The sequence below is a fragment of the Ursus arctos genome, unplaced genomic scaffold, assembly GCF_023065955.2.
Source record: "Ursus arctos isolate Adak ecotype North America unplaced genomic scaffold, UrsArc2.0 scaffold_2, whole genome shotgun sequence".
NCBI classification, from domain to species: Eukaryota; Metazoa; Chordata; class Mammalia; order Carnivora; family Ursidae; genus Ursus; species Ursus arctos.
In genome coordinates, this window is record NW_026622874.1 from 59,877,090 (window position 1) to 59,895,965 (window position 18,876).

Genomic DNA, 18,876 nt, shown 5'->3' on the forward strand with positions numbered 1-18,876 from the left:
ACACCAATATCGAAGCAGCAGAAAGAGAAATTAAGAAAACAATCCCATTTACAACCACACCAAAAATATTGATACCTAGGAATAAGCCTAACCAAAGAGCTGAAAGACCTGTACTCTGAAAACTATAAAACACTGTGAAAGAAATTGAAGAGGACACAAAGAAATGGAAAGACATCCCATGGATTGGAAGAACAAATATTGTTAAAATGTCTATACTACCCAAAGCAATCTACACATTTAATGCAATCCCTATCAAAATAGCAACGGCATTTTTCATAGAACTACAACAGGGGCACATGGGTGGCTCAGTCGTTTAAGCATCTGCCTTTGGCCCAGGTCATAATCCTGGGGTCCTGGGATCGAGGCCCACATCGGACTCCCTGCTCAGGGAGGAGACTGCTTCTCCCTCTCCCTCTCCTGCTGCTTGTGCTCTCTCTCAAATAAATTAAATCTTTTTTAAAAGATGATTTAAAAAAAATTAAAATTAAAAAAAAAAAAAAGAACTAGAACAAACAATCCTAAGATTTGTTTGGAACCACAAAAGACCCTGAACAGCCAAAGCAATACTGAAGAAGAAAAGCAAAGCTGGAGGCGCATCATGATTCCAGGCTTGAAGTTATATTACAAAGCCGCAGTAACCATAACAGTATGGTACTGGCACGAAAATAGATCAATGAACAGAAAAGAAAATCCAGAAATGAACCCTCAATTATATGGTCAATTAATCTTCGACAAAGAAGGAAAGAATATCCAATGGGGAAAAGACAGTCTCTTCGACAAATGGTTTTGGGAAAACTGGACAGCAACATGCAAAAGAATGAAACCGGACTTTCTCATATCACACACAAAAATAAATTCAAAATGTATTAAAGACCTTAATGTGAGACCTGAAACCATAAAAATCCTTTGACACTGGTTGAATCAACTTCTTTCTAGATATGTCCCCTGAGTCAAGGGAAACAAAAGCAAAAACAAACTGTCGAGACTGTATCAAAATACAATGCCCCAGTAAAGGAAACAAGCAGTAAAACTAAAAGGCAACATATGGAATGGGAGAAGATATTTGTAAATGACATACAAAGGGTTAGTATCCAAAATATTTAAAGAACTTATAAAACTCAACACCCAAAACCCGAATAATCCAATTAAAAAACAGGCAGAACACATGAACAGATACTTCTCCAAAAAAGACATCCAGATGGCCAACAGACACACGAAGAGATTCTCAACATCACTGATCATCAGGGAAATACACATCACAACTGCAATGAGATATTACCTCACACCTGTCAGAAGGGCTAAAATCTGACACAAGAAACAACAGGTGTTGGTGAGGATGTGGAGAAAAAGAAACACTCGTACACTGCTGGTAGGAATGCACACTGGTGCAGCCACTGTGGAAAACAATATGAAGACACCTCAAAAAGTTAAAAACAACTACCTTTATGATCCAGGATTGCACTACTGTGTATTTACCCAAAGAATACAAGACACTAATTCAAAGAGATACACGCACCCGTGTTTGTAGCAGCGTTATCTACAACAGCCGAGATATGGAAGCAGCCCAAGTGCCCAGCGACAGACTGATGGATAAAGAAGATGTGGTATATATATTATTCAGCCATAAAAAAAATGAAATCTTTCTATTTGCAATGACATGAATGGAGCTAGAGAATATAATGCTAAGCTAAATAAGTCAGTCAGAGAAAAGTCAAATACCATATGATTTCACTCATACGTGCACTTTAAGAAACAAAACAAGCAAAGGGGAAAAAATGCAAGAGAGAGATCAAGAAACAGACTCAGAGAGGGGCGCCTGGGTGGCACAGCGGTTAAGCATCTGCCTTCGGCTCAGGGCGTGATCCCTGCATTCTGGGATCGAACCCCACATCAGGCTCCTCCGCTATGAGCCTGCTTCTTCCTCTCCCACTCCCCCTCCCTGTGTTCCCTCTCTCGCTGGCTGTCTCTATCTCTGTCGAATAAATGAATAAAATCTTTAAAAAAAAAAAAAAAGAAAGAAAGAAACAGACTCAGAGAGAACAAATTGATGGTTGCCAGAGGGGAGGAGGGTGGGGAGGATGGGAGGAACAGGTGATGGAGATTAAGGAGTGTGCTTGTGATGACCATCGGGTAACGTATGGAAATGCTGAATCGCTATATGGTACACATGAAACTATTATAACATTGTATGTAACCTATACTGGAATTAAAATAAAACTTAAAAAAAGAAAAAGAATCTAAGCTGGAGTTCACTCTCCAGCGTGAGACCTACACAAGTGCTGATACGAGTAATTAATGGTGGAGCTAGAGGAAATGAGATGTGTTCAGCCCTGCCCTGGAATGCCAGGTCACACACAAGAGTGTTCTCATTAACAAAGACTCTGAAAAGACGGGAGGCCAGAGGCAAGAATAAGATAATACTCCTTATTTTAGAGAGGTATTTAGGGGGAGGGGGATTTCTTTCTCTAAGTTTTAGATCTTTGCTCTTAACAGAATTTCCTTTTATTAGGAAATGTGGCTACAGATACACTCTTTACACCTATCAAACGGTTGTGCGCTCTAACTTCAGAGAAGATCATGGAAAATCCACCTACCAACACAGAGCTCAAAAGCCATGTAGAATGACAATCTAAGTAAAATGGCTGACTGGAATATTAGGCTAATTATAAAGAGCAAAATAAATGCTTATTGATTAGGAAAACAAATAGGTACTATCTAAAAAAAAAAACAAAACAAAACAAAGTGTCTAGGAAATGAATGCTAGATAACAAAAGGAGGTAAAGATATTCACCTAACTCTAACCCTCCCTTAGTTTCAACATTCTCACAATTATTAAGCAAAGATACTAAACGGCTGCTAAAAGGTTAATTAAAATAAAGTAACCCAAAGCAGTCTAAAATTTCCCTGAAGTTCTTCTATTTCCCAGCTCTTGTTATATCTGTGATACTCAAAAAGCATATAAATATAGAATATGTATTTATCTAAGAGGCGATGGCTAATAAACTGAAAAATCTGGGCCCAACTTCCTTCTCCAACCTTATCCTGTACAATATTCCCTGAATTCTAATAAACTATTCCCTTTCTTTCCCACCACATTGTTTCATGGATACTTAACTTTACAGTGAGGTTCCCTGAGTCTGGAATGCCCTTGCTCTTTATTATTCTGTGCTGAGAATACCTATTCACCTCATATAACTCAACATACATTTGCGTCTTTGAAGGTTTTATGATCATCTCCCTTCCATCCCTAAAATCTCAGGTTTGGTCAAGTCTTATGTAGGGGATTTTCTTGAAGTTCTGCTATTACATTCGAAAAGTCAACCAAAATATGACAGAAATTATATTAAGCAAAAGCACAGAGTCATGGGGAAGGAAGAACCCTTACAGATCAGGGAGTCTATGCCCTCATTTAAAACAAAACTGAGGCCCAGCTAGGGTTTAGACCCAGCTCTGTCAACAATTTTATCCCAACATACCAACAATCACCAAATCAAAATCAGTGTTCCTAAAATCACCAAGGAAAAGGACGCTGAGATCTTCAAAGTGGAAAATACAATTCACTCATGAAAGGCAGTTTATCAAACTGCTAAGAGTACCGGAAGCTGTCCACTACACGGGTAGGTTTCTGGGATGTCCCTAAATAAAAGGAAATCAAGATCCATCAACAACATCATAAACATACTATCTATCGGGTCATGTTTATCTATAATATGAAATTTCTGCTCTCTCCCTGTGTACGTCTGGGTGTTTTTTGGTGTGTGATCAGGAAGCAGGCGCTACCATCAACCTCACTCTGAATCATGTAAGACCATGATGCCAAATATACTGGGGAAAAATGGTCATCACAGATAATCCTTATAGCCTCTAATTTATACGAATGACAGGTAATTATATGAAAGTAAGAACTAGGGATGATTGTAAATGAAGGTAAACTGAAGTAATTTCACATGAATATAGAGAAGTATTTCAATATTATTGACAGGACCCCAAAATGCACTTGCATAAACAATTCTAACATAGGCACATACTAAAGTGTTAAAGTCAAAACAGATATAGGCAGCCTTACATACATATTAGTAATTATTCTTACATGTTTTAAGTCATGGGTTATGGAAATTGTTTTATAAATCTCTGAATCTATTATTTATTTCCACAGCTCCCAGGATATACCTTTTCCTGAAGAGAATCGAGAATTGTTAAGTGGGATGAAATACATGTATGACTCTACTAACGGGCAGAAAATCAAAGACTGATCAGAGTATGACCTGACAACTCTCAGACTATAAAATATAAAAATCTCACCAATGTAAAATAAAGTTAAAATTCCTGTACCGTAGTTTTACACCACCAACCTTCAGGTGAGTATATAACTTAGCTATTTAAAATGATCCAAGAGCAAGTTCAAATCTAGAAGCAAAACACAGCCGCTGTCTGCTACCCACAATAGTACTGCCAAACCATGAATATAAACCCAATTTTTGGCTCACCTAAAACAGACTTAAGTATACTGGGGAGGGGGGAAGGTTGAGACTGAAGAATACATCTTAGTCATTCGAGACTAACTGGCTTTAAAAATTACATAAGTACATACATATAATTCATGTGCATGACAACTAGGAAAACTTGTTTTATAATAGGTTAGGGTAATGTTTGTTTAATTAATATAGGACAGAACAGGGGCACCCGGCTGGCTCAGTCAGTAGGGTATGTGACTCTTGATCTTGGGGTTGTGATTTCAAGCCCCACGTTGGGTGAACAATTAACTTAATTAAAATATTTATTTATTTATTTATTTATTTATTTATTTATTTATTTAAATATATATATAAAAGACTAATGTATGAGCAGTTGACATAGTGGTCTGTCTACTCTAATTTTGTACTAAACATCATATCAATGTTACTAAGATTACACAACAAAAATATTCCCAAACATCAGTTAGTAAATGCATTATACTGTGATCCCAAAAACATGTATAGAAATAGTTTCATATACGCTTGAACAAAACGACAGATCAACAAATCCTCAGGATATGTTAGTCAATGGATCAGTACAATTTTAGGGTTTAATAAAGTCATAATGCCTCTTGAAGTTACTGAGAAGAGATCAAGATTTTATCTTTAAGAAAATAAATGAGCCATTAATCTCACAGCATAGCTAAAAATTTCAGAGTAAATTTAGGTTAGAAATTCGTGAAGTTTCAAAGAGAATAAATAAAATAAAAGATATTCTGGCATTAATTCATTAAAAGAAACATCAATCTGTCTCTTATATAAACGTATGTTTCAGTTAATTTAACACAGCACTACTGTGAATAATACTAAAAATTTCAAATTTATTTTCTAGGCAGAATTTTTTTAAAAGATTTTATTTCTTATTAGAGAGACAGAGAGAGAGGGAGAGAGAGAGCACAAGCAGGGAGAGGGAGCAGCAGGCTGCCTGCCAAGCAGGGAGCCTGATGGGATCAGGACCTAAGCCGAGGGCAGACGCTTAACCGACTGAGCCGCCCCATGAAATAATTTTTATGAAAATGTTTTAAGTCTTTATATTCATTAGCAAATAAAACTTAATAAAATCTAAAGAATTCCTTCTTAACTATTTAACAAACTATATTAATGTTCAAGCACTAAAGAAACTAACTTTCTAAGTAGAAAAATCTGGAAGGTAAAGCGTTATGTACGTGAGTACAGACAGTCTGAGAAACAATTTTCAGGATTCTTCCCTCTTTGATATACTAGACTTATTTCTCCATAACTTGTGTCTAGAAAAGTAATAAGGAATTACTGGTGTGTTAATGGGGTGAGAGAGCTGTTTTCAGTGGGGATTTGGTGCAGATGTTTGGAATAACTTGCAGCTGTCGCCGGGTGAACAGGCTTAAAGAAATTACTGGGAGAATCGAAGGAGAGCTGCCAGGAGTACTTTAAAACATACATATTATTGTGACATGAAAAAGTTTAATTAGAAGCCAGAAACTGGCCTCTGTTTACTTCTGAATCCAATTTTTAGGTGCCTCATACCTAAGTCTGTTGTCACACATTTCTGGGTACACATCCACATACATGTTCAATTGTAGCAAAGTGCCTCATTTATCGACCTCATGTCTTAGGAGAAAATTGAGAAGCAATTTTCTGTAGTTTGAACTAGTTTTGGTTTAGTTCAATTTAATTCAGAATACTTTAGAAATTTACTATAGGCAAAACCCCAAAAGAGTGAATAAAAAACTCCTCACTGTTCTCAAGGAACTTACAGAGGATATACACAGACATAAAAATAATATAAAGAAACCATATTATGGAAATTCAGTGGAATTATGGGGATTTGAGTGTCCAAACATTACTCCTTGCGGGACAGCCTGACTTCTCCTGGAGGTAACTGTAGGTACCAGGGGTACATTATTCTTTCACCCACATAAAAACAGTTTTTAAGTGTCTCGATTTTTATAATAAGATGCCAAACTTACCATCTCTTTGGTTTCTAAAGCATACAAAGCAGCCCTGACGTAGCCATACAGGTTACCAGTAGTCTAGGCTTTCCCCCAAAAGTCTGGGTAACAGACATGCTGTTTAGAAGGTATGTTTATGGGGCATCCTAGCCATCCACTCCTTCAGGCATTCCAAGCTCCAAAATCAAGTTGGAGTCCAAAGAGGCTTGGTTCACAAAGTTTAGCCTCTCCCTGAATGGCTTTTACTGAATTGTACATTATGAACCGGATGGCAAACTAATAAAAATTGTACTAAAAATCAAAAAGTCCACACTTAATGAAATACCATGTCTCCATAATATACCACCGTAGAAAGTTCTGTTTCAGCTTCAAGGCTCATCCCAAATACCTTAGAAATCTTAGCTCTCATAGAGTGCTAACTTTATACATAGAGGTAACTTAACTTTAAACTTTCTAGTATACAATTAAAAAGTAAAAAGAAACATGTTAAATTTTAATAATCTACTTTATTTAACACAGTATAGCCAGATTATCATTATTTAACATGTAATCGACATAAAAACTAAGACAGTTTACTCTTTTTCTTTATACTAAGTCTTCAAACTCTCGTGTGCCTTTTAATACTTACACGTCTCAATGTCCAGTTTCACCTGAAGACGAGTATCTACTGTACTGAACACAGGGCAGCGCTAGAGGATAAACCTGTTTTGGGAAATGGCCCTTTCGGGCTTCCTCCCCAACAAAACACTACAGCTCTTCTGCTTCCCCCCCACCTTTAGTCTGTAGGTTATCAGGAACAGCAGCCGTAACACCATAACAACTCCACTTAGCAATTCTCTGGTGGTAAAGATTAGGGTTGGCAGAGTTGGTCAGCAGGAAATTTGAAATCCATACATGTGAAAAAACAAACTCTTGTAACATACTTCTCCTGGTCTGTCCCCAAACGCTCTAACAGCACCATCCTCTAACACAAAAGGCACTGCTGATGGTATAGAATAAGTCTTCTTCAGAAGGATAGGAAATTGGGGCTACTGAGACTGCTAGGTTTTGTTTAGTAAGAATCATAATCATTCTTAATATTCCCAATAAACAAATTACATTTAACATAAATTTAGAGATTTAAATTTTTTTTCTTTACACAATCTTTAAGTAAAAATATTACAGGTTTAGAAACATTTCAATTGCTCTTAAATTTTGCAGAATAACTAACACAACAACATCATAAGAACATGTTAATTTGAGGAATGCTACTAGTTTGCATGTTTCTGGAAGAACTCTCTTTTAACATAATCTCATTCAGTGATAATAGGGAGATAGTGTAGTGCAGTGAAAAGAGTGCTAGCCTGAAATGGAAGATGATTTGGCTTCTAGACTATGTTTAGTCACATGAGTTGTGAAACTATATCTCTCTGGGTCTGAATTTCTCCATCTGTAAAATTAACAGGGGTGAAAGTACATCTCTCAATTTCAAAAAATTCAAATTGAAAACTATATTCAACAATTTCAAAATGCTTTATACTTGGAAAGCAACAGTATTTGAAGCAAATGTTATAGTTTCCAACATAAGGTTGTAAAACTTTGTAATAGCTTAAATAACAAAGCTAAAACAAACGGCCAAATTGTGAAAGGAACCAAATTCTGATTGTAGATTCACCTCCCGTTCATCAGTGCCTGCTAGCTTTTCATGAATGAGTAAAAATAACACTTGACATTCTCTAGGTGAGAATTCATTAAATTTAGCTTACTACCCGGACATTTTCAATGTGAGTGACTGGGCTCACTAAGCTTCGCTGACAAAATTCTAACTGACCTTTAGGAACTTGAAGACTCAGCACAATAGGGAGCACCTGGGTGGCTCAGTTGGTTAAGCGACCAACTGACCAGCGACCAACTCTTGATTTCGGCTCTGGTCATGATTTTGGGGTCAGAAGATAAGGCTGGCGTTGGGCTCCATGCTCAGCATGGACTCAGCTTGTCCTTTTTCTTCCCCCTCTGCCCCTCCCCCTGCTGGTGCATGCTTTCTCTCAAATAAATAAATAAAATCTTTTAAAAAAAGACTTATTAGCACAATAAAGAAAACAAGAGACAAAGGTATGGTCATTTAATATAAAGCACCTATTACTGTTGATGAAAACTTAAGTCGTGAAACTTCTAAATGTATATTCTGCTTCCCATGGACAATTTCAGTTCAAGGTGGGGGCATATACTCATGTGTTAGCAGCTAGCAGCACAGTGTTCCAATGCAGAGAACAAGGGTGGTCCAGCACCTGTTTCTTAACTGACTGAGTCCTTTGTTTTCTTCAAACAGATCAGTAATTTCTAAAAAATGCCTTGATGTCAGTGCACAATAGGATCTTTCAGAAATGTTTAAATGTTGACAGAGGAAGTAGGAGTCCCTCCTACTCATAACAAATCATGCAAGCAGGAATAACTCATCTCATCAGTATAAAATAATGTAATTGCTTTCTCATATACATATTTTAAACAAGTAATTAATATGCTTTTCTTGGGGGGGGATAAGCACTAAATAATAAATTACAGCTATTTTGCTAATGCCATATGGAGCCCCACCAACCCAACAGCGGAGTAAAATCCTAATCTAAATACCTCGACATTCTCCCAGTCATCTCGGCACATGTCCTCCTGGCTACCAAATCTCTATTTTCCACACTCTAATCAAAATCCCTGATTCAGACAAATATTCTCACACTTAGTGACAGAGCTTTAAGGATCCCTGAAAAACAGAATGAAAGGGGGTTATCTGTTGCTATCTGAATCTGGAGTATCAAATGAAATTATAATATTGGTAAGATTGGGTTTAAATACAAATGCTTATCCTCTACAGAAATATGCATAATGAATTTGCAATGATTTAAAAACACTTAAGTATTCTTTAAAATACATGAAACCTACATACACATTTCAGTAATTTTAACCTAGAGGGTTATGGTTAATTTCTCCGTTTATTTTTCCAAATTTCTAAGCATTAAGATAGTTCTTTTAAACTTTAAAACTGATCACACAGTTATCTATTAATGGTAAGGCCATTTGGTAAGAATTCTGTAGACACGTGAAAACTTCATAAAAACTATAAAAATTGTTTCCTTGAACAACCCAGGAATTTATAAACAATTCAGTAATTTTTTAAAAACCCTCTAAGCTCCAAGTTCAAGAACTTTAAAATTAAGCCTCTTCTACATCATTTATATGATTTAAGAAAGGTATTTTCATTCATTTCTAAAAGCCAGATCTACCAATTTCCAAGTTTCCAATTAAATTTGAGTTAGTAGCTTTCACAAATTACAAAAGGAATTTAAAACTAAAATTATTTAAACCCAAGTAAGTTTTTAAAACTATTTTTTAAGACTAAAACATCAAAACATGCTTTCTCAATTCAGCAGTCTTTTTAAAAGGAACAAAAATGGAGCTGTAAGTACTAGTAAGCAAATAATATATATCAAACTAAAATAAGTCTATTATTTTAAGAGCTTTTGCAACCATTTGCGAGAAAGGGGAAAATCACAAAGGGTCTAATTTTTGCAGAAAGGGCTTTATAAAAGCATTCTAGATCCAGTTTGGTTTCATACATTGTTAGAACGGGGGGAAATGCAAATACCAAAAACGCTTCACTACAAAGAACAAGCCTATTTTCTTAGTAAAAGGCATGCCTGGGTGTTAGAGACAATCTGTTTCAATGTGGCTGTTTGACAGCTTCAGAGTAGAAGGAACAAGCAAAAGATGATAGTTATATCATGCATGCAACAGATATTTTAAACCTTAGAAGATTAACTATGCTTAAAAACGAAGCAAGTTTGGACTTCCCTTACATCGTCCATTACTAACTTGTGTGCAATTAAATGCCTGCCAAATTGTATGAACTGATGTAGGTTCCTGGCACTTTCGTGATTCGGATACACCACCTTACAAGGGAAATAAAGAGAACTCTTGAGGGGACGTGCCAAATGCAAACAGGTTTTTCAGTCGCACCATTTCTTTTGTTGTTGCTGCTGCTGCTGCTCTTTAAAGTCAGATTTGAAAGACAGTCTTCTCAGAAGTTCAACGAAAGAATAAACTTGTTTTACCTCGGTATCACTTTTCAGTTTACTTTGAAAATAAAGTTTCTACTAAACCGGTTTACAAATCTTTCTAATCTATATAGGTTAGAATAGAAAAATATTCGGGGCGCCTGGGTGGCTCAGTCGTTAAGCGTCTGCCTTTGGCACAGGGCGTGATCCCAGGGTCCTGGGATCGAGTCCCGCATCAGGCTCCTCCGCTGGGAGCCTGCTTCTTCCTCTCCCGCTCCCCCTGCTTGTGTTCCCTCTCTCGCTGGCTGCCTCTCTCTCAGTCAAATAAATAAATAAAATCTTAAAAAAAAAAAAAAAAGAATAGAAAAATATTCTGTAAGAACAGGCCCAAGGTGCATTTTCTAGATAAAACTATAAATAAAATTTTAAAAATCAAAGGTGACTGCAACAGAATTTTATGTCCTAACTCACTTTCCTCATGGAGAAATGTCTTTTCACTTCTTCAGGTGAAACAGATAAGGAAAATGAAAGCAAAAAGATGCCAGGAATCATGTGATAGACAGTGACACCAACCTCAGGAAAACCTAATGGGTATCCCTACCACCTTAGAAAAACAAAAAACTACCCACCATAAATAACGTGGTATAGTTCAAACTCAGAAACATATCTCATCTAAGAAACATGCAAAAGAAAACATCTCTGTGTTACATTTTAAACAATTCTTGCTGATAAATAGGAAATGTTTTGTAACAGCATGTAGAGTGAAGTCTGTACATAAAGGTTCACGCTGGTTTGCACCCTTGGCAACCAAAACACATTTGAAGAGAAACTACTGAAGAAAAAGTCTCATTTCAGAAGTGATTTCACTCATTAAATGGGGAAAGAAAAAATGAAATTATTCATGTTTTGACCTTATCCATAACAAGTTCAGAATGTAACTGCATTTATAGCAAGAAGTATATCCTTACAAAGATATTATTTAAAAAAAAGAAAAAAGGTTGAATTACAAATACGTTTTAAAACAGATACCGGACTCTTTTATACGGTCACCTCGTTTCAGAGGATCTTATGTAGTAAAGAAATTTCAATGGGAAATACATTTTCATCTCTCACAAAAAATGAATTTAGTCCCTCATAATTTTCCCACCAAAAACTCATTTGAGAAATAATTTGCTGCGTGAAAGTATTACTACAAAATATTAAGATTAAGATCATAACTTACGTATGCATATAGTTTCAAAAATATTATGAGGATTCAGGGCACAAGTTGTTTGTTGAATGGGAAAAAGAGACCAAGCTATCCATTGTGCACAGAAATAATCTCATTCCTGTATATAAAAATATCAAAAATAATTCCCACTCGTGATTTTTCTAAATGTGCTATTACATAACTTCCACACGTGGTGTTTCTGAGTGATGAAGATCCTCGAATAATATTAATACTACAAAAGGTGTTCTGAATAGACATACTTCAGCTGACTAAAGTATATTTATTACCAGAAAATATAAAATTCTGAACAAAAGCCATGATGGACAAAGGATTCATCACATCAGAAGCAGGAAATTCCCTCTAATGCGTGAGGTGACTCAGAGTGCAATAATTCACTTTACCTGCAACTCAAATCTGGAAAGGCTGGACTGGAAAAATATCAACAGTACAGAACATCGCTGAAAAGATAATGGTTTCCTCTCAACCAGGCAGCAAAAGCAGGAGGAAAAAACTCAAAGTCACATTTTAGAGTCTTTAAATTTAACAGTAATTCATATAATATGAGACAAATTCAAAAGAGAGGTCGTAAGAAATACCTTGAGACAAAAGGAAGGGAGATGAAATTCAATCGAGAAAAAAAGGTGATACAAAGCTTAAAGGATTTAGCAGGAACTTATGAGATAAATGAATACACAGATGAAATTCTAAGCTGTGTGAAAGGAAACCCAAAGATGCGGAGATGGTAGAAAGTTGTGCAAGGAAGAGGTTTTCACAGGTTCCTCTTCATTCTAAGGGAGGTATGGCTGCCCATTTCTTTAGAACAATGAAGATCTGTTACTCTTTACATGCTCATTTTTCTTACACATCAGAGCTGAAAAATATCAAGAGTATGAGTCCAAATGAAGACAGAAATCCTATACATCTGAAGATGACCATTCAGATAAGCACACTTAGTACATCAAAAAATGTTAAAACCAAGTTTTATTTCAATCTGCCAAACCGGAGACATACAATGACCTAAGACACATCCCTTTAAACTCCTTTCCTTGCAAGAAACAAATGATGGTGGTAAAAGGAGGATTTCTGAGGTTTGAACAAAGTAACATATAGCAGAATCTTAGGAAAGATATCATTTAATTTTCTTTTAAACTTTAGGTTTTTCTTTGAGTAACCCCTAAAACCATTCAATGTCACCAATGCCATAAAAAAGAAACCTTGGCCAACATTCATCTACAAAACTACTTTTAAAAATAGCCGTCCTTCTCCTTGGCCAACCCTACCACCTTCTACTAGGCGGTCCGTCCCCATCCTTTCGGCGAAAGAAAAAGCAAATAACTACACCGAAAGTATTCAGCGTGAGGCTAAAGCTGTATGAAAGTGTCACTAAACATAACGCACATTTCCAGTCGCTCCATCGCCTGCAGAGTCATTAATAACCGCTTTTGGCTGCCTACACAGTTCGGCCACCTCCGGAAGGAAAGAGGGGCGGAGAAAGGTCCTCAGTAGAGGTTGTCAGTGTTGGTACTCCGAGGGGTTTTGATCTTCTCGATGTTTTTGAGGATCACGTCGTGCAAGGTGGCGTACTGGTTCCGCACATGCAGCAGGATCTGGCGCACACTCAGATACTCGTTCTCGTCGACCTCGGCTACAGTGCGGCGATAATCTTCCACCTGGGGGTACTTCACTATCTTGGACACCAACTTGGCCCTGGTGTTGTAGTAGGTGGAGAAGCGGCGCAGGTAGGAGGCTGCGGTGCTCTCCACTGTCCACAGCTGGTCCACGGTGTCCTCCTGGATAGACACTCCGAAGTTGTTGCCGTCCTCCACCTTCGGGATGAGCAACTGCACCCACATCCGCACCGTGTTGCATTTCTCTCTCAGCAGCTCGATCTCAGGTTTTACCCGCTCAATCAGCTCCACCAGATGCTGGTTGCTCCTCAGCAGCTGTCCCTCGACCCCTGGCAGTGCCAGCACTTTGACCGAGGGCTGGGCCTGCAGAGGCGGCGGGTCCCGGTTGGGCCGGTCTCCCGCGGTGTCGGGCACGGCGGGGAGCTCCAGGGCCGGCACCGAACGAATTCTGGACAGGTCCTGCAGGCGGAGCTCCTGGACCCGACTATCCAGCTCCGACAGCTTCTGAGGGAAGAAGGTGGACACCAGATCCTCGGCCTCCTGCGCGATGCGGGCCCGAAATGAATCCACCTTCCCCTGCACGTCCTGCTCCAGCTTCAGCGGCGAAGCCATGACGTCCAAGGGCGAGGAGCGTTGGCGCGGACAACACCCGGGGTTTCCCCCACTGCCGCAGGGTAGACTTGGGCTTCCGCCGCCACCGCCAACTCCCAACAGACCACGCCCAGCCACAACGGAAATGACGTCCCAGAGTCCCAGCGGCCCGTGCGGGGAGAAGGGAGCCGCACGCGGAACCCGCCCACCCAGCGACGCCCCAGCCAGGCGGCCCTGCTTCCTGCACGAGTCGGGGTGGGGAGAGGCGTCTCTGTGGATCCAGCTCGCCCGAGCTGCACCTGGCCCCCTACATCACCTCCCGGCCTCTCGGCCAGAAGCCTGAGCAGGACTGATGGCTCCAAACAACCTCATTAAACTTAAGCACCGTGAAGACCTAGCAACAACAAGTCGATGTACTTTACAAAGGAGCTCAAGGAAATCCACAATCCCTGGAGCCGGACACACAGTCTCTTTTGAAAGGCACCTCGAGAAATGAGCTCTCCAGAGTAAGGCTCACTTCTGGAGAGCCAGAAGTCACACCTTTACTGGTAACTTGGGCGTATCCACGCTTTCCCCTTACGGAGTCAGAAGTTCCCCCTTCACTATGGTATTTTAATCAAGTCAGTAAAGTTCTGAGCTCTTCTGTGGCTTACTTCATACAATTTTTAGTCTGAGTTACAAATGGTAAATTCTAGGATTCTTCTTAAATCTCATCTTCTTTGGGATAATTAACAATTTGAATCTGGACTGTAAGATTAAAGTATCAAATATCCTGAATTTGATAACTATATTGTAGTTACAGAAGTGAATATCCTTTTTTTTTTAAATACACACTACAGTATTAAGGGATAAAATGACGCGACGTATTTAACCTATTCTTAGATGGTTCGCAAAAACAGTGTGCAAGTATATGTGTATAAAGAATGTTAAAGCATGTGGAGAAATGTTAAAAATTCATGAATCTGTATAAAGGTGTATGGGAGTTCAGTATTAGTTTTAACTTTTCTGAAGCTTGAACTCGTTTCAAAATAAAAAGTGAAAAAAACTACCTTTTCCCTAAAGAATTCCAGAATCATAAATATAAATTCTATAACCTTCTAAAATTTCACTCCATTTATTTTCATTTCCCTGAGATACTTTCCTTTTGTTCTCTGCAACACCACAGGGCATGCCTTTGATTTTATACTTAAATTGTTGAAGTTTAGTTCAAAAAAGGATTATTCAAAGGTGCTACAGTATAGTTCTGAATGTAACTGTCACCTCAGTTGGACTATGAACTTCTTTAGGACATGGGTCAAGTCTTAATTTGTTGCCATCGCATGTGGCACAAGGCCCGGCATGGAGCAGGTGCTCAATACATGTCTGATGAAATGACCTTGAATTCATAAGATTTTAGCAAACCATAATTTCACAAGATCTAGAACAAAAAAGAAAGTATCAACAAGACAAAGATGTTACAGGTTGGTCTCCCCAGGAAGCAGACCGAGATTGCTTATAGGAGGTTTATCAGGGAGTGTTCTCAAGAAAGGTCCTGTGAGAAGGATGAGAACAGAGGGAGAAGTTAGGCACTGATGCAATCTCAGAGCCTCGGCTGACCCCATGGGAAACCAGGAAAGCGCCTTCACAGTTGTCCTGAGCTGGGGACAAGGCAATTCCTGAACAGGGCTGTTTGGCAGGACTTCCAGCAGTTGAAAAATAAATTATTTAATTTGTTTTTTTTAAGATTTTATTTATTCATTTGAGAGAGAGCACAAGCTGGGGGAGAGGCAAAGGGAGGGGGAGAGGCAGAGGGAAAGAGAGAGACAGACTCCCTGATGAGCTGGGAGCCCAACGTGGAGCTCGATTCCAGGACCTGGAGATCATGCCCTGAGCTGAATGAAGGCAGACGCCTAGCCTACTGAGCCACCCAGGCACCCCTAAATTCTTTAGTTTTGAGGCAGGAACTGGGGAATGCATCACAGCTTCAAGTACACATGTATCACAGTAAGATAACTATACTAACAAACTAGCAATTTAAGTTGTATTCAAGTCAACTGTGTTTGGCCCCAATTAGGGGCTGAAATTTCTGTGTTTAGATCACTACGCGTCTTGGAATGTGACAAAGCAGGATGTGGTGGAGGGAATTATGTTTTCAAAGACACATGTTTGGATAAAGGTATGTATGTACTATGGCTGTATGGGGAGTGGAGGGGGGGGTTACTGGGAAATTCCTGGTAAGTTGGATCTTAAGGTATCAGGGAAAGTGGCAGCAACTGAGGCAGGAAAAGTAAGCAAGGACCAGCTCATGGAGGCAGGGCCCTGTTTGCCATGATAAGGAAGTTGGTTTTAATAAAAGCCAACGAAGGGATTCAGGCAGGAGGGGAAACACACACACACACACACACACACACACACACACACACACACACACAGATGGATGACTTCAGCGGTGAGGTGGGTATGACAGGGAGAATAAAGGATGAGATCCTGCTGATTTAACCCAAATGATAAAGCATGCCTCATTCAGAGTAATGGCAATGGGGCTGGAGAGAAGACTCTAGAGAGTTTTAGGAAGTATAATTACAGTACATGGTGATAGTTTTGGATGTGGAGAGATGAGAAAAGGCAGATTTTGATATTATTATTATTTTTTTTTTTTTTGGTTAGGGAAAGAATTTCTACTTAAACTTCTCCTAAGAGATTACTTGGATATACATACATTTTTATACATGCAAATTTACTTTCAAGTTATGGGAATTTAGATACGGTAATCAAATAGGAAAGGAAAATCAAATCTTGAAACATGACCACAGTTTTCCCGTATCTTGATTTACTTCGTAACTTTAGCTATAAAACATTACAAGGGAGCTACTATGGAAGTTCTCTTTAATGTGAAAAACATCCTCAATGTTATATATGGTTTATCAAATGGTTACTTATTTTCAAAGAGAAAATATTTCTAGTTGCTCTTTTAAAAAAGTGGGGACTTACTTTCTACTTATGACACTGACCATTTATATGAAATTATTTTCTTTCACTGTCTGATAATAGGATAAAAATCCTTTGGGGGGCTCAGCTGCTCTTTTTTATAGTGTGATTTAAGAATTTTATTTATTCGTGTTTCTTATCCTTGTTAATGAGAGCAGCAGTTCGTTGGAAAATGACAGCTCCTAATTTTTCTTTCCCCACTGACCACCAGCAATCTGCAGTTGTTTTTTAAAATTATTTGATGCACTTGCATGCTTTAATTCAACCCATGAAATTAACAGAGTGCTAACAGGAGGAGGAAGGCTGGGAACAGCTGTGTGGAGTGTTGTCTTGTTCAGGTCAGTTTCTCCTTTCTCCACAGTCCAGCAGGGTTCAGCGTGTACTGATGCCAATAATGACACATCACTTTAATTTTAGGAATACCTACAGATTTGTGGATTGATTTATCCTTTAAATATCCTCCAGCTCTGAAACTATGTCCCTGAAGGATTCTGTGGTCCTATGTATGAGTTCCATTTGTAGAATTATTCTAAGCCACTGTTGTGTCAACTCTCAGATATAAATGTAACTGAGAATACTGATTGGAATTTGATCCTTCAAGATACTTATTTCCCCACTGATTTCTGTCAATAAATTAGGAGAAGTATAATCAATGGGGCTAACCCTAGATTAAGACTCTGATGAATGGTAATATTTATCCCCTTATGTTTATGAAATTCCTCATCTCCAGGTCGCAATGGATCTTAAGTTATCTAGGCCAAAGGGCTTCATTCACAACTTATGAATACCCTCCAGTGAGCACAACGCTTAGTTTTACAATGTAGTCACTGAGAACCCTGCCAGAGTCACCTTCTAGAGTGGACAAATATCTCCCGTCCCCTCCCTTCATCCTTCCTCCTAGAGTGCTGCAGGTAAGGGCACAGGAATAAACGACACAGAGGCACTTGCTGCCGTGCCCTCTGGTCAGTGGTCGCTGCCAATTCAGTGTCTCCAGAACCAGTCTCCAAATCTGACCTGTGCATGCCTTACATGAAGACGAGTGCCACGCCAGCATTCGGCTACGGCTATGCAGTTACCCCGCCGCGTTCAAACCCCGGCTTTGCTACTTACTAGCCACGGGACCCTGCTCAGTTATATAAGCTCCCCATGCTTCCTTTTCTTCATCTATATAATGAGCAGTATAATAATAGCGACCTCATACAAGTTGTTTTGAGGATGAAGGTAGTTAATCCACGTAAAGAGTTCAGCACAGTGCCTTGAACGTGGTAACTGCTCAGTGGACGTTCGCTACTATTGACGGAGAGTCTCCTCAACATTTCAAAATCCCCCTTCACCCTGTGAAATGGAGATCTGTGAATTCTACACAAACAAACCAACATATAATCTTCTTGTTCACTGTCTTGTTCTGTATCAGTAATGACTCACTGTACTGCAGAGCTGAATATAAGTAATTAAAAAAAAAAACTGGCTTGAATTTCTGAGATCATCAGTATTTAGAGGCCGTATCACAGGGCACAGGTGAAGTAAGCACAAACTTTACTGGCTACCGTGGCCGAAAAATACATTTCTCAGCTGAACCCCTTCATGTCTTCATCAAGTTCATATTACTTTATCTTACAAATGACATACTCGGTATAGTTTGTTAACAATGATGTCTACTATCAAGGATCTCTAAGATCACTGATTAACAAAAATGTATTGACCTCTGGGTCCTAGATTCTTGACGTTTTAAAATGCTTTGGCCAATGACTCTCTACCAAAGCCACTGATGGCTTCCTTGTTCACAAAATCCCTGTTCTGGATGAATAGTGAATCCTCTAGTTCTGCATTTCTCATACTGGAGTCCATCAGTTCCCTGTAATTATTTCTGTGAATCCACTTTGATGATAAAATAATTGATGTAAGCATATTCTGGGGTCATATTATAACTGCCATGCAATTTGGGGGCCCATAATTATATTTTCTTATGATTATGATACCACCAAGTACCACTACTTTAATTTGATCATGGAG

The 18,876-nt window shown here is 38.7% G+C and overlaps 2 protein-coding genes across 8 annotated transcripts in view; both read right to left on the reverse strand.

Moving 5' to 3' along the window:
• The window catches only part of ATF6 (activating transcription factor 6), a 199,173-nt gene that overhangs the window by 66,960 nt on the left and 113,337 nt on the right, over positions 1 to 18,876 (reverse strand). The window lies entirely within an intron of this gene.
• Positions 9,419 to 16,529, reverse strand: LOC113268661 (proteasome activator complex subunit 3-like). The gene has a single exon (XM_044390658.3). It carries the CDS (start codon positions 13,915 to 13,917, stop codon positions 13,177 to 13,179), a length of 741 nt encoding a protein of 246 aa, XP_044246593.1. The 5' UTR covers positions 13,918 to 16,529; the 3' UTR covers positions 9,419 to 13,176.